This window comes from Globicephala melas, chromosome 2 (genome assembly GCF_963455315.2).
Source record: "Globicephala melas chromosome 2, mGloMel1.2, whole genome shotgun sequence".
Lineage (NCBI taxonomy): Eukaryota > Metazoa > Chordata > Mammalia > Artiodactyla > Delphinidae > Globicephala > Globicephala melas.
The window spans coordinates 14,745,255-14,759,136 of record NC_083315.2 but is presented as its reverse complement, the minus strand read 5'-3'; the positions used below and the strand labels follow the sequence as shown (position 1 = coordinate 14,759,136).

The following is a 13,882-nucleotide window of genomic DNA, read 5'->3' as shown; positions in this document are numbered from 1 at the left end:
AAAGGCAGAAACTGAGTAATCGTTTCAAACGCCTTAAAAGTTAAAAAAAGAAAAAGGAAAAAGAAAAGACATTATTCGTGTACCTCAAGAAACCTTACTAAATATCATGAAATTGCTCTAATGTTGGATAAAGTTTGCACTTTGAAAATTATATATGCATCTTTCGCTTATACCAAAAAGATGTGAATTGGATTAACATTTTTAATCAGTGTTTCTCAATCTGAGAAACCTGAAGATATATTCAGTGAAGCATTCCTAGCGTTCTAGAAGCATTCCTTGCCTCCAAAGAGTTCATTTTGGACCCCTCCCCCTCTTCCTCTTCTGCAGTAGAATTTCATTGTGAATAATCAGAAATGGGTGAAAGAATATGAGTGGAGAGAAACAGATATGTGTAGGTTGTGAGTAAATGTTTGACTTTCCTCCTGGATGTGTAGGTATCTACATTTCCTGAACACTGTTACTAAAAGAGAGTTTGCTGTCTTCTGGGCACCACACTCCTGTTTTATGTCCTAGAGGAGATCATTGTTGGTCTATTTCCTTTAATCAAAATTTAACTTTCCCTAATATAAGAGGGGAAACAAATTCCTAGAAGCCTGATTTCAGGGCCTAGATCTATAGAAATTAGATCAGTACATGCAGCATATAACCAGTATGATCTATGGTTGCCATATTGATGTTAGACAAAAATTATATCTGACATTTATTGAACTTACAATGTGAAAGGGATTATTCTAAGCAACTTTCATTTACTATCTCATTTTAATTCTCAAAACAGATCTGTGATAGAGGTACTATTATCTCTATTTTATAGGCGAGGACAGCGAAGCATAGAAAGGCTAACAAAAGAGCCAAAGTTCATGCAGATACCAAGTAGCAAGCCTGGGACTTGAACCAGGCTTTTCAAATGCATGCATTATTAACCACCATGACATATGACTTCCCCAAGTTGGATACTATGATATTTTAAAAATAATTTATAGCTTCCCAAATAATTCCTAGTAGATATGATAGTATTCAGGAAATGCATTCCTGTCGTTATAAGCATTCCAAGAGCTAAGTAAAATACTGATAATATCAATTTTCCATTTCCATTTACCTAACTCAAGCAAGCTAATATAGTATAAGGCTCAGGTCTTTTTTCAAAAGTAGATTTTAAGTATATATCCTCAACATCTTTTTTTGTCATAAAATACATTTGCTTGTATTTATCTGATTTTTACTTATTAAATTTCTTGTCAAAGTCTCTATCTAACCTGTTCCTCAGGAACACCACTGGATTTGCTGATGAATTATTATAAATTCCTGCATGCAATATAAGTGCTAATTATTAACCTTCCTTGGATATGACACTGTACATTAAATAGCAATACTGATTTTTTAATGATTTAATTTCTGTCTTCAAGTTTATTAAAGAAACTTATTCTAAACCTTTAAAGCAATCAGACTCTTATTCTAGCTAAACCAGCTTTACTTAGACTGAAAAATTTTTAGTTGCTACCCATTCCTAAAGGACTCACTTTAGTTTTAGCTTCAGAGAAGTGGGGTCATCTTACCTTCTTGATTTCATATGTCAAAATCTTTCAAAATTTATAAATCTATGAAGAAAATGTCTTAAGTGTACTCTGAATGACAGTGGGTTTGAGCCCTGCTAATGAAGTGAGAAATTTGAGACCCTAATCAACATTTTTAGCTTCCTTGATGAAAATGCTGCTGGGTACAAGAGTTTCAGATTTTGATAATCAACCTTTTTATAGGGTTTGATTATTTTAAATTTTTATTTTAAAACCCCATCAGGTGAAACGCTTATAATTCTACATTCATTATTAAAATGCAGTTGTTTTATAAGTGAAGAAATGTTGAAAGTGGATTTTTTTTCTACTCTCCATGCTGTTTTTTGTTTTTACAGATGTTCGAAGAAGAACAATTTATGAATACCACCGAGTAGAACTACAAATGTCAAAAATCACCAATATTTCAGCTGTGGAGATGACCCCATTGCCTAGTAAGTTAACATGTAAACATAGCTAGGTGGGAAAAATGATTTGCAATTTGTATGATCTGATCTTTTTACGCATGGGTCTTTTGATCCTGCGTGTATATGGGGATGCGCGGGTGATGTTAATTTTGGCAGAGCAGTCTTTTTTTTCTCTCTCTCCCTCCATGCTGCCAATTAGTGTTGATGCATCCATTCTCTTCTGTTTCCTAGCATGTCTCCAGTTTAATGGTTGTGGCCCCTGTGTATCCTCTCAGATTGGCTTCAACTGCAGTTGGTGTAGTAAACTTCAAAGGTAAAAGACAGTAATGCAAAATATTTTTAAACTTTATGAAGACTTGTTCTACTCTTCCATTGAATTTTGGATGTGTCAGGTGTGTTGAGTGGATATACATGAACAAATGTGCATGTGTTAAACAAAACACCAAAATGCAAAAAATGCTCAGACATGGGAATTGTAGTATTTTCCTTTGATTGCTCAAAGTGACCATGAACCTTTGTAGTCCGTAAGATAATTATCTGACATATATTTATAATTGCTATGGGGCTTAAGATAGATAATGATTGTGATTGATGAATCTATAAATTGCCGCTGTTGGTCCGTATTCTTCAGGAATCATGGTATGACATATCTTCACAATAACAAGGATGGTTTATGCATAATCACATTAACATTCTTAGCAAATTCCTATAAATATCTCAAAGGTTACTAACCAAGATTAGAGGTGGAGTCTGAGGCTGAGGAATACAGTGACACTAACAGGACTCTATATAAATAGAACGTGCGGTTTGGGCCTGGGTTGTAAATAACTGACTTTGAAACTTAAGCTGAATCACTTGGTTGTGTCAGAGAGGTTTGCTGATTTTCATGAATGGCAAAGAGGATTTTTCAGTCCGTAGAGTTTTTCGGAGACTGAATGCTCATTTGTTGGAAATGCAGAGTGAAGACGTTTAAATGTGTTTTATTTACTCAACTATTTTGTGTAGTAGTTATGTCCCGAGCGCTGGGAAAGCAGCAGTGATTAATATAGATGTGGTCCCTGCCCACCATGGAGCTTCCAGCCTGTCCGGGAATAAGTCCCCTCTCACCTGCAGAGTCTATGAAAAATCTGCTTCTTCCTCCAGGAGAACTGAGTCTTCAAGTTTGTGCACGTTCCAGCAGAGCTTTCTGTTGTATGAGAAGCCGGTGTCTTATCATCTTGCTGCAGCCTTTGCTCTAAAGATAGGGACATGTTCAGGACTACTTTAAAAGTTATTGAAGTATAAAGAATAGAATGCCAATTCCTTGATAACAAGCTATGGGAAACATGTGTGACTTGCTAACTTTGGGACAACCACTACAGTATTTCAGATAGAGCAATATTATTTACTATAACCGCTGTTTTATTTTCAATTTAACATGTTCCAATAATTTCCTTTGTGCAACGAATTTCAAATAATGGAAAAGCAAGCAGGCGATCACCATTCTTAAAAGTAGATTTTTAACTTGGCTATATCTCCAGAGTGGGAAGAACTGCTATAAAATTAAGGATTTGTAGTCATTTATATTCAAGTACTGCTGACATGCTACAAATTACAAGCATATCAGAAGTTAGTCAAAATCTGTTTAGATAATGACCAAGATGAATCTAAAGAGATGGCATTCTAATAGGTATATTTTAGTAACGCTGATCTGAGACATGAAAAACGCCCAGAAGAATTAAGTAAAAGGTCCTGGTTTGGGGTGCGTATCTAATTGAAGTTCCAGTTCAGTGGTCATCTCCTCTGAGAACGTTCCCTAAACCATGGGTCTGTGTGAGGCGCCCAGCCCCTGTGGTTCTCGGCATCCTGTGCCAACCTCCATAATTAGCATTTAGCTCGAGGCTTACGGACATTTGTCACTTGTCTGTGTCCTCTGCTAGGCTCTGGGTTTATTAAAGGTGAATTGTCCTTACATCTCCACAGCCTAAGAATGTACCTGATACTGCAGAAAAATGAACGAGTGAATGAATGATGGCTAGGTTCCAAAGGAAGGAATCATGATTTGACTTGTCTGGGAATGAAGGATCTCCCAGGATGAGGGACTTTCAGAGCTGAAACCAGGAAAGTTGAGGGAAAACCAGGACGAGTTAGCTACCCCAACTAGAGTACTATTCAGACAATCTCCACTGAAACAGTGTCATTATAAATGAAGGTTTGGGACACTAGTCTAGAACCCTACCTTCTACTAACCATTTCATTATTTTCAAAAAAATTTTTTGGTGGAAATATATGTTTAAAGCTCCAGACAAGCAGTTCTGACAATTGAAACACATCCACAAGTTGTGCAAAATGCTTTATACCGTCAATGCTCCCATTTCATTGAGAGTTTTCTCTGCCAGACATTGTTCCAGGAATTTTCAAAAATATTTAATTCACATAACATTTTTATAGAGGAGGAAACTGAGGCTTCCGTTATTTGTGCAGGGTTTCAGAGCTCTTAAATGATAAGTTTGGAATTGAAACTCGATATGCGTGCTTCCTGGCCTGCCTTTTCGATGCCTCACACCCACCAGGCTGCAGGTGCGCTAAGCAACTTAATCGTAACTGCTTCCTGAGAAACAGTAGACATACTACGGAAAAAATAAATATTTCTGTAATTGTGGGTGCAAGAAAATTGCATGGTTTTGAGATTGGCGTAAAAAGCATGTAGAAGAGAATGAAGCAAAGCATAAGACTTTTGTATATTACTGAAAGCATAGGTTGTTTTTAAGATTAATGGGAAAAAGAAAGGTGGTGATGCATATGAATGAGGACAGAATTTATCAAAGAACACTATGAAGAAAAACTTCGAATTTTCTGCCTGTTACCATTTGGTGTTTTGTTGCATACCAAACACTGGTTTAAAATCTTGGATTTATTTTTAATTCTTCAGCAACCCAGTTATATGCATATCAAAACCTGATTAATTAATTGGTTTAACTATGGCTCGTTGCACTTTTGTTCAACTTAATTTCCCCACTGCATTTTATTAATTTCTCCTTAGGCCTATGAGCATCAAAATTTTGCTTTTGCTGCCCAGAAGCATTTCCCCAGACTTTAGAGCTTTTATCAACAAATTCAATAAAACAAGAGACGTCTTATCCTAAGCAGTGCAAAAATTGCCTCTCAGATTGTTTTCTTCCATCCTTCTTACCTTCTCCTTTGTGCTTTCTTATCCCTGAATGATAATCAGTTGGTGGTGATTATTGAATTCTCAAGCTGGGCTTCCTCTAGAAAGATAAGATAATTTTAATTGGTTTGTTTATTTCCTTTAATTCTCAGTTTTCAGCAAGCCAAAACTAAGGCACAATATTTGTAATGGCTTATCCAAGGTCTAAAGGAATTTGAGTTATAGGAACATGTAATGAGATCCATGATCAAGAGTGTTTTCTTGGGACAGGTGGTCATTACTTCTAGGTAAGAGTGCTTTTGTTTCTTCACTGAAAGCTGAGAGGACCTGAATCAACCACACCTTTTATCTTCAGTCATTCAACAAAATTTTTTTAGTATCTCGGTGTTCAAGTTACTATCCTGGATTGTGAATTCAGTGGTGAAGGAAAGAGAGAAAATCACTTCCCTCATAGAGCTTACATGTTTAGTATGGGGAGATAGAGTTTAAGCAAATAGATATGCAGGAAATAAAGTTAGCAGTGGTGAGTGCTATGGCAAAAGAAATGAATCGAACATTATGAGGGAAAATATAGCAAAATCAATAGGAATAACAGGAGTTTACTTGTTGGTTTCATGCTAGACAACCTTGTCTTTTTGAAGAGACCTTGGTTTCATCAGCCATCACCCTCCAAAAGTTTATTTATTTTTTTTTCAAAAGTTTATTTTTTAATTGAAAATATATTTTGACTCTTAAAACATTCATTCACTCATTCATTTACTTAAAAATTTATTGAATACTTTCCACATTTATCTGAACAGCAAGCACTAGTCTAAACACGGAAGTAGTTAGAACAATAACCAGGCATTAATCAAAGCCAAAGTTCTCAGGGAGCTGAGTTTAGCATATTAAGCTGGAAAATAAATGAATTGATAATTAAACAAAAAAGACAGTTGATGATGAATGATCTGTTGAGTTTGGAGAGCCAGTAGTTGCTCTGAACTGAGTGGCCAGAAAAGGCTTCTTGGGAAAAGGGACGGTTAAACTTAGATCTGAACAACCGGGAACCGGCTACACCAAAGTGAAAGCAAAGAGCATTTCAACGCGAGACAGATTACTTAGTGGATTCGAAGTGAAGGAAAAGGGAACTATATGAATCCAGGATACTTCTTAAATTTTTGTTTGGGCAATTTGGTGGATGCTGGCATTTGTCTTTTGAGATAGGTAAGATGACCTACGAAATAGAGACTAGGGTGGGAAGAAATAAAGAGTTTCACTGGGGACTAGTTCAGTTTGAGATGCCTATCAGACTTCCAAGTGGAAATGCTGTATAGGTGGGGATATATGAGCCACATATACCAGGAAAAGATTATGGCCAGAAGTTCAGATTGGAGAGTCATTATCATATAGATAGTGTTTAAATTCAGTGGACTGAATGAGATCAGCTGTGGAGAAAGTGTAAATTGAAAATAGAAGAGATCCCAGGAAGCAGCCTATGGCGTGGCATAATGAGGTATGATGCTAGTTTTCCATTACATACGATTATTTTAAAGTATTTGTATACACGTATGTTTCTGTAGACAGAGAATACCTCGGAAAAGATACATAAGAGACTGATAACAATATTTGTCTCTAGGGAAACGATTGTGAACAGGGACAGGCAGGAGAATGAGTATTACTATTCATTACGTACTCTTTCTTATGATTTGAATTTTGCCACGTGGAGTTGAAGACAAAAGGAGGAATCAACAAAGGGGACATAAAAGAACATAAATTATTTCTAGGGTAGAAACACAGTCTTAGTCTTACTCATTTTAGTAAACACCCAACACAGCGCCTGACCTAATACAGGGCTCCAACACAGACAGCTTGGACTGAACCATCCAATAATTGAGGCCAGAAATTTCCACTTTCCTGAGAATTCTAATGGCTCACTTTGGCTGTTACTCTCCATTGACTTTGTCAGTGTCAACCAAACGGCTATAGAAAGAATTAAGCTGATGCCTGATGTTGACGTTAAATGATGTCAACATTTGTCATTAAGCACGTTGAACACTGGGGAGTCAGTCTCTTGGTGCCTCATTTGAAAAGAGTTTTCCACCATATATTTACCTAGTTCCAATCAAAGTCATAAGACTGGTACTGGTAAAAATTAGGGAATAAATGTACTGTATGATTCCACCCATCAAAAGAATAAATAGAATAGGCAGACCTCTACTAATGGTAAAGACATGGATCTACAGAAGAGTACTATAACATATTTACTTAAAAAATATGAGATGAGGGAGAGGTGTTTCTGAACAACTGCTCTCTTATTTTTTTTAACCTGTTATTTCTGTTGCATCTCCCCGAGCATCCTCTGACACTGCCTGTTATTGGCCACTGAATGAATTGGATTTCTTTGCAGTAGCAAGAAGAGAAATAGAAAGAAAGTATCACATGCAATATATTTCAAAATTTTTGAAAATACATAAAGTCAGAAATATTGGCTAATAATTCATTAACAATATGAAATGTATTATCAACCTAAATTAATTAAGGATATAAAGGCACAGCTAATTTTTTTTAACATCTTTATTGGAGTATAATTGCTTTACAATGGTGTGTTAGTTTCTGCTTTATAACAAAGTGAATCAGTTATACATATGTTCCCATATCTCTTTCCTCTTGCGTCTCCCTCCCTCCCACCCTCCCTATCCCACCCCTCTAGGTGGTCACAAAGCACCGAGCTGATCTCCCTGTGCCATGCGGCTGCTTCCCACTAGCTATCTATTTTACGTTTGGTAGTGTATATATGTCCATGCCACTCTCTCACTTTGTCACAGCTTACCCTTCCCCCTCCCCATATCCTCAAGACACAGCTAATTTTTAAAAGAGAATGTGCTTATATTATTATATTCTCATTTAGCCTACAGAAATTAAACTACCTAAGTTTGGGAGAAAAAAGAGAGTTGGAGAGAACAAATTTAAGTGGCGCAGTTGATCCAACCTTTCCCCAATCAGTAATCTTACGCTTCTGAAAAACAGGACCCAAGTGACTGGAATATATCTTTCTCCTTTGGTCTTGATCCTCTATACCCCTTAACATGGGAACATTTGCAGCATTGAGTGTGACTCTAGTATTTAAAGAAACAGTGGGTATTTTTCATATCACATGGTCTGGAAAGCAAGCCAACAACTTCATCAACAAAAACCCCACACCCCACAGTCCATTCTGACATTGGAGGAAGAACTGGTTTTATTAAGGGACAGAGTATCAGGCTCCTGAGAGGGCTGTACTAAGGGAATTCCAAGCATATTTTGACTGAGTATGATTTTTACCTACTTACCCACCTCAATATCTAGCCCTGAAGTAAGGTGCAACTCCACTGAAATCCTGAGAAGGCCATACAAAGCCATATAAAGTTGGTCTGATTTAACAGTAAGACTTCATTTAGTCCAAGATTTTAAGATTGAAGGAGAGGATCCGGAACCTACAATTGTTGAGTAACAAGCCATATATGGTCTAATAAATTCACATTTGAAGCTACTTGTAAATTATACATTTATATGATTCTTTCACATCAGGAAACTTGTTAGCTTTGGTGATAAGGTGTGGAGTCCAGACCTAATAATCAAATAGAAGCCATTTGAGGGAGCCCTGATCCAAAAATAATTATAACCTTAGGCTTATTTCAGTGGATTGGGGTAAAATAAAGTTCTGCTTGGAAATGCACCTAATTTCAGATGGACATTTAGAACTCACCAAGCTCTAAGAATTTTAAATAAACTTTTATTGATCTGTGTTCCAACGTGCTGACTTTCAAGTTGAAATCACCTCCATCTGCTTATCAGATTTACAGATTAGTAATATTTTGATTGCTGAAAATGTTACTGTTTTCAGTATATAAATTGAATGTCGGGTTTAAATACAAAATATGAAGCTCTTCATAACTAACAAAATCGACTTTTGTCTTTGGTAGAAAATACGTCCTTGCTGAACTATCAGATCCAACAAAATTATTTAATTGAAGAAAAATTAATTGGAATGCTTTGTTACCACTCCGCCTAGTCATGAGAGACAGGAAGAAGACAATTGCTTTTATTTCTGATTGAAGGCATCAAGGAGACGTTAGACTTTAATTATATACACTCAGCAATAGTTGGTAAATTGCCCATAGATCTGAAACTGGTGGCCACCTGGACTTCCTGTGTCAGGGAGTACTAGGCAGCCAAGGTTCAAGAGGGGCTCAGAATGGAAGAAGCATTCCTGAGTTATTCAAAAGGAATTAAAATTCCACAAAATTGAAACTAAAGAGGGGGCCGTGTTTTGTTGTCTGAGGTAGATTCGACTGGATGTCTGAATGCCTAGTGGCACGGCCAACAATTAACTGACTAATCTTGGACAAATCAATAAAGCTCTTTGACTGTATATGCTAAAATGTGAAATCCATACGTCATCCAGATATATTTGCTTCTTATGTTCTTTACATCTGAGTGGCCATAAGTCTGGTAGTTCTCACATATTAGTACAGTGAAGAATTGCTACTGAAGCTTGTTAAAATGCAGATGTCTCTGAAACCCTCCAAGGGATCCATAATCAGTAGGTCCAGAGTGGAGCCCAGGGATTTAACTTTTTAACAATCCTCCTTAGGGGATCTTGGGGTAATCTGAGGCGGGCACAGTGGAAATGCTGCTCTTGCAACGTGTGGGCTGAAAGTCCTGTAAGCCTGCAGTGCTTAGGCCAAAATTGTGTGGAAACATTTACTCTTAATTTGGAATAGAGAAATACTACAGAAAAAAAGTTCTGAAGATAAAAATATTTGTTGTTAAAATCTATCAGGAGTTAATGAAATAGATCATGATAAAAGAAAGCAAGAAATTTTTGGATAAGTATAGCATATAAAATAAATAAATCAGATGATGTTGGAACATTGTTAGCTAGTTAAATTTGTTGGAACATCTTTGATTTCTGAATTTTTATTAAAATACTCCTACCACAGTAGAAATTCACTGGTCTAAAGGAGCTGAGGTGCTTCTAGAAATATCATACAGCCAAGATAATTGTTTTTGACGTGCAATGCTTATAAGTGGTGAATTGAATTTAGAACTTATTTTAGTGCTAGGCCCTTTATAATCCCTTCAAATTTAGATAAAGAATCTTAGTATTTCTCTTAATTAGCTTGTCCTGAAATATAACATAAACACATTTGACTTTTAAGAATACAGAATTAAAGTCCATTTTTATTTCCTTCTGAGCATTCCAAGCCCAGCTTTAACAAATGTACAAATTTTTGTGTGTGAATTAATTATAATAGTATAATGAGGTGTGATGCTATTTTATCCATTACATAAAAGCATTTTGAAGTATATTCCAATATAGAGAATACTTTTGAAAAGATATATAAGATACTAGTAGCAGCTAGTTTCACCTTTGGGGAAACTGCCATGAATTGGAAATTGACATAAAGAGAGAATATCATTTCATCAGATTCCCTTTTATAAAGTTTGAATTTTCGCCATATGTACATATTACCTACACTGAATCAATCAATAAACAAACATATATTCCTAAAAGAAAGGAAATATATGTTAAAGTGTATTAGGAAAATTTGGATACTCTTTCAGAAAAGTCTAAAGTTAAAGAACCTTTCAGGAGCAGAAAATTATCAATGCTGAGTGTATGGGCTACGTTTCTTTCCCCTGAAGAGATGGCATTAGGTTTATTAGCCTTTTGGATATAAAATGCATGTAATTCTTTACTTTTTTTGAAAAAAAAAAAAAGGTACTGAACTGTGTTATTTTTATATATCTATCTATCGATCTATCTGTCATCTATTTTGCATTTTGGTCTCTGTCTCCTTTTTGCCACTGGCCATCTGCCAGTCTCTACGGACGGCTATGAATACAGAATGGAAACCAGCTTTCTTTTTTCCAAAACTCTAAAGCAACAGGTAGGTCTTGAGCCAAGTCTCCTGGTAACCAAGGCCCCCCTGAAATATCAAGGCATATTTAAAGTCATCTTTGATTTTCCAGTCAGTGAATGCTGTGTTTGCATTCCATCTGAGCACCATTTGGCAAACTAGAGATAAGAGCTGTAGAATTATTTAGCATTACATCTCTTTATAGCTGCTTTTTCAAGATCATCCAGGTGATTTTAAAATTTTGCTTAGGTGTTAACCAACTCTGGTGGCTGCATTTTACTTGGTTGTAATTTAGAAAACTAAACTTCAGCAAATGCAATCTAGCAAACATATATGGAGTAGCAAAAATGGAGCATTTTAGTGCTAAATTACATATTCCATTCCCTTAGCCGGCTTGTACTAATGCACTAATGAGTTCCCCTGGAAATAATTAAAATTTAATTGTCCAAGAATGAAATTGAATTTCTCAATTTAAAAACAGTAGGTGCTAAATTATTATGGAAAAAAATATGATCCTTAAAAGACAAGGAAATCAAAATTTAAAAGCAAAAACCAAAGTTCACAGCTGGCTTCCCTTTAAACGAAATTGACATGATATTGAGTAGGAGGTGAACCTCAGATTAACAGTCTTATAATGAAAATTCTGATATTGTGGTAAGAAGAAAACATTTAATCAAAGTAGTTTGGTTTAATTATTTGTTTTGCTGAAAATCTAATGTCAAGATATAGAAAAACATTCAAAATTCAGTATATTCCTACTTAAGCCAGCTCTTTCAACACTTACATAACAAAATGATAAAAATGTCATTGGGATAGGTTCTGATTTTTTGCTTTCTGCTAAAATCTGTCTCTGAGAAAAGCTGAAATATGATTGTTTCATATGTCTTGATATGAACATACTACTAAAGATTTTTATGAAATGTTCTAAACGCTAAAGAATTTATTCTCTCTCAAGTTTTGAGTCAGAGATACAATCTTGTCCTACCCAGAGTTTTGAGGGAAATTTTATGGTAGGAATTTTGTCATTCATGGAAAAGTTCAGGAAATGCAGTAATTCAGCAATGCATGCAACAATCCTGTTGTTTCTTTAGCTCTAAGAACATCTAAATAGTGTTATTCTAGAGTTGTATCTTTTTATATGATTGTAGGGCAATCTGACCAAGCTAGTATACTTTATTAGGGAAAACAAAGAAGAAGATATTTCAAGATAAAAATGATTTATTGGTTGAACAAAGACTAGCATTCAAATTTTCCTTTTCTGGATCATTATAATATGGGTTGGCTGATTCCGGATTAGTGATGCTCATTTTTTTCTCCTTCCTAGAGGGCCACTTTTTCTTTCTCCCAGCTCTAGAATTTTCCCTTCGATGACAATTCATAGTCAAGGGGGAGCTGTTCTCTCCATGTATCATGATCTTGTCTGCATTAATTTCTAATGATAGACTCTCCTAAAAATACACAGATTTTATATTCCTAAAATAATGTCTTCGACCACTAGAGAAGACCTCTGCATTGACCTTTGCTCTGATCAAAATTAATCTCTCTCTCCTCTGCACTCTGTTAGCACACAAGTTTATTTTATCTTTGCCCAGATTTCCTGCTGCTGCTACTGCTGCTAAATTGCATGAGCTTTGAAAGAAAGGACAAGGGGGTTGTTTTAAGGGTAAGCATGCCTCACCTTTGGAGATGCTTAACATAATTATAGTACCTACCTTTTATTCTATACTTACCATGTGCCAGGCATCACAGGAAAGCCTTTACTGCCACTAAAGTCTTTTAATTCTGTTATCTCATTCAGTCTTTGCAGTCACATTAAGAGGTAAGTGTTAAGGTCCCTGTTTCACAGATTAAGTAAATGAGAATTAGGAAGGTTGAGAAGCTTAGCCAAGGTCCCGAAACTAGGAAACAGTGGAGCCAGGATTTACAATAAAAATTGGGGGGCGTGAACACAGCCTGAAGGGGGTGAGTGCACCACAGCTAGCTGAAGGGAGTCTGGGAAAAAGCCTGGAACTGCCTAAGAGGCAAGAGACCATTGTTTTGGGGTGCATGAGAAGAGGGGATTCACAGCATTGCCTAAACGAGCTCCAGAGATGGGTGTGAGCCACGGCTATCAGCAAGGACCCCAGAGATGGGCATGAGACACTAAGGCTGCTGCTGCCGCCACCAAGAGGCCTGTATGCAAGCACAGGTCACTATCCACACCTTCCCCCCCGGGAGCCTGTGCAGCCTGCCACCGCCAGGGTCCCGTGATCCAGGGACAACTTCCCCGAGAGAACACACGGTGCGCCTCAGGCTGGTGCAACGTCCCGCTGGCCTCTGTCGCACAGGATCGCCCCGCATCCTACCCCTCCCTCCCCCTGGCCTGAGTGAGCCAGAGCCCCCGAATCAGCGTCTCCTTTAACCCCGTCCTCTCTGAGCGAAGAACAGACGCCCTCCAGCGACCTACACGCAGAGGCGGGGCCAAATCCAAAGCTGAACCCCAGGAGCTGTGCGAACAAAGAAGAGAAAGGGAAATCTCTCCCAGCAACCTCAGGAGCAGCGGATTAAATCTCCACAATCAACTTGATGTACCTGCATCTGTGGAATACCTGAATAGACAACGAACGAATCATCCCAAAATTGAGACTGTGGAATTTAGGAGCAACTGTAGACTTGGGGTTTGCTTTCTGCATCTAATTTGTTTCTGGTTTTATGTTTATCTTAGTTTAGTATTTAGAGTTTATTATCATTGGTAGATTTGTTTATTGATTTGGTTGCTCTCTTCCTTTATATATATATTTTTTTTTTCCTTTTTTCTCTTTTTGTGAGTGTGTATGTGTATGCTTCTTTGTGTGATTTTGTCTGTATAGCTTTGCTTTTACCATTTGTCCTAAGGTT

At 36.8% G+C, this 13,882-nt stretch overlaps 1 protein-coding gene across 3 annotated transcripts in view; it reads left to right on the top strand.

Moving 5' to 3' along the window:
* PLXDC2 (plexin domain containing 2) overlaps positions 1-13,882 on the top strand; it is a 414,801-nt gene that overhangs the window by 311,464 nt on the left and 89,455 nt on the right. For all 3 annotated transcript variants that reach the window (XM_060293095.1, XM_060293094.2, XM_030837117.2), the window contains 2 exons: positions 1,907-2,002; positions 2,207-2,288. In XM_060293095.1, coding sequence (XP_060149078.1) covers positions 1,907-2,002; positions 2,207-2,288 — 178 coding nt within the window. The remainder of the gene's footprint in view (positions 1-1,906; positions 2,003-2,206; positions 2,289-13,882) is intronic.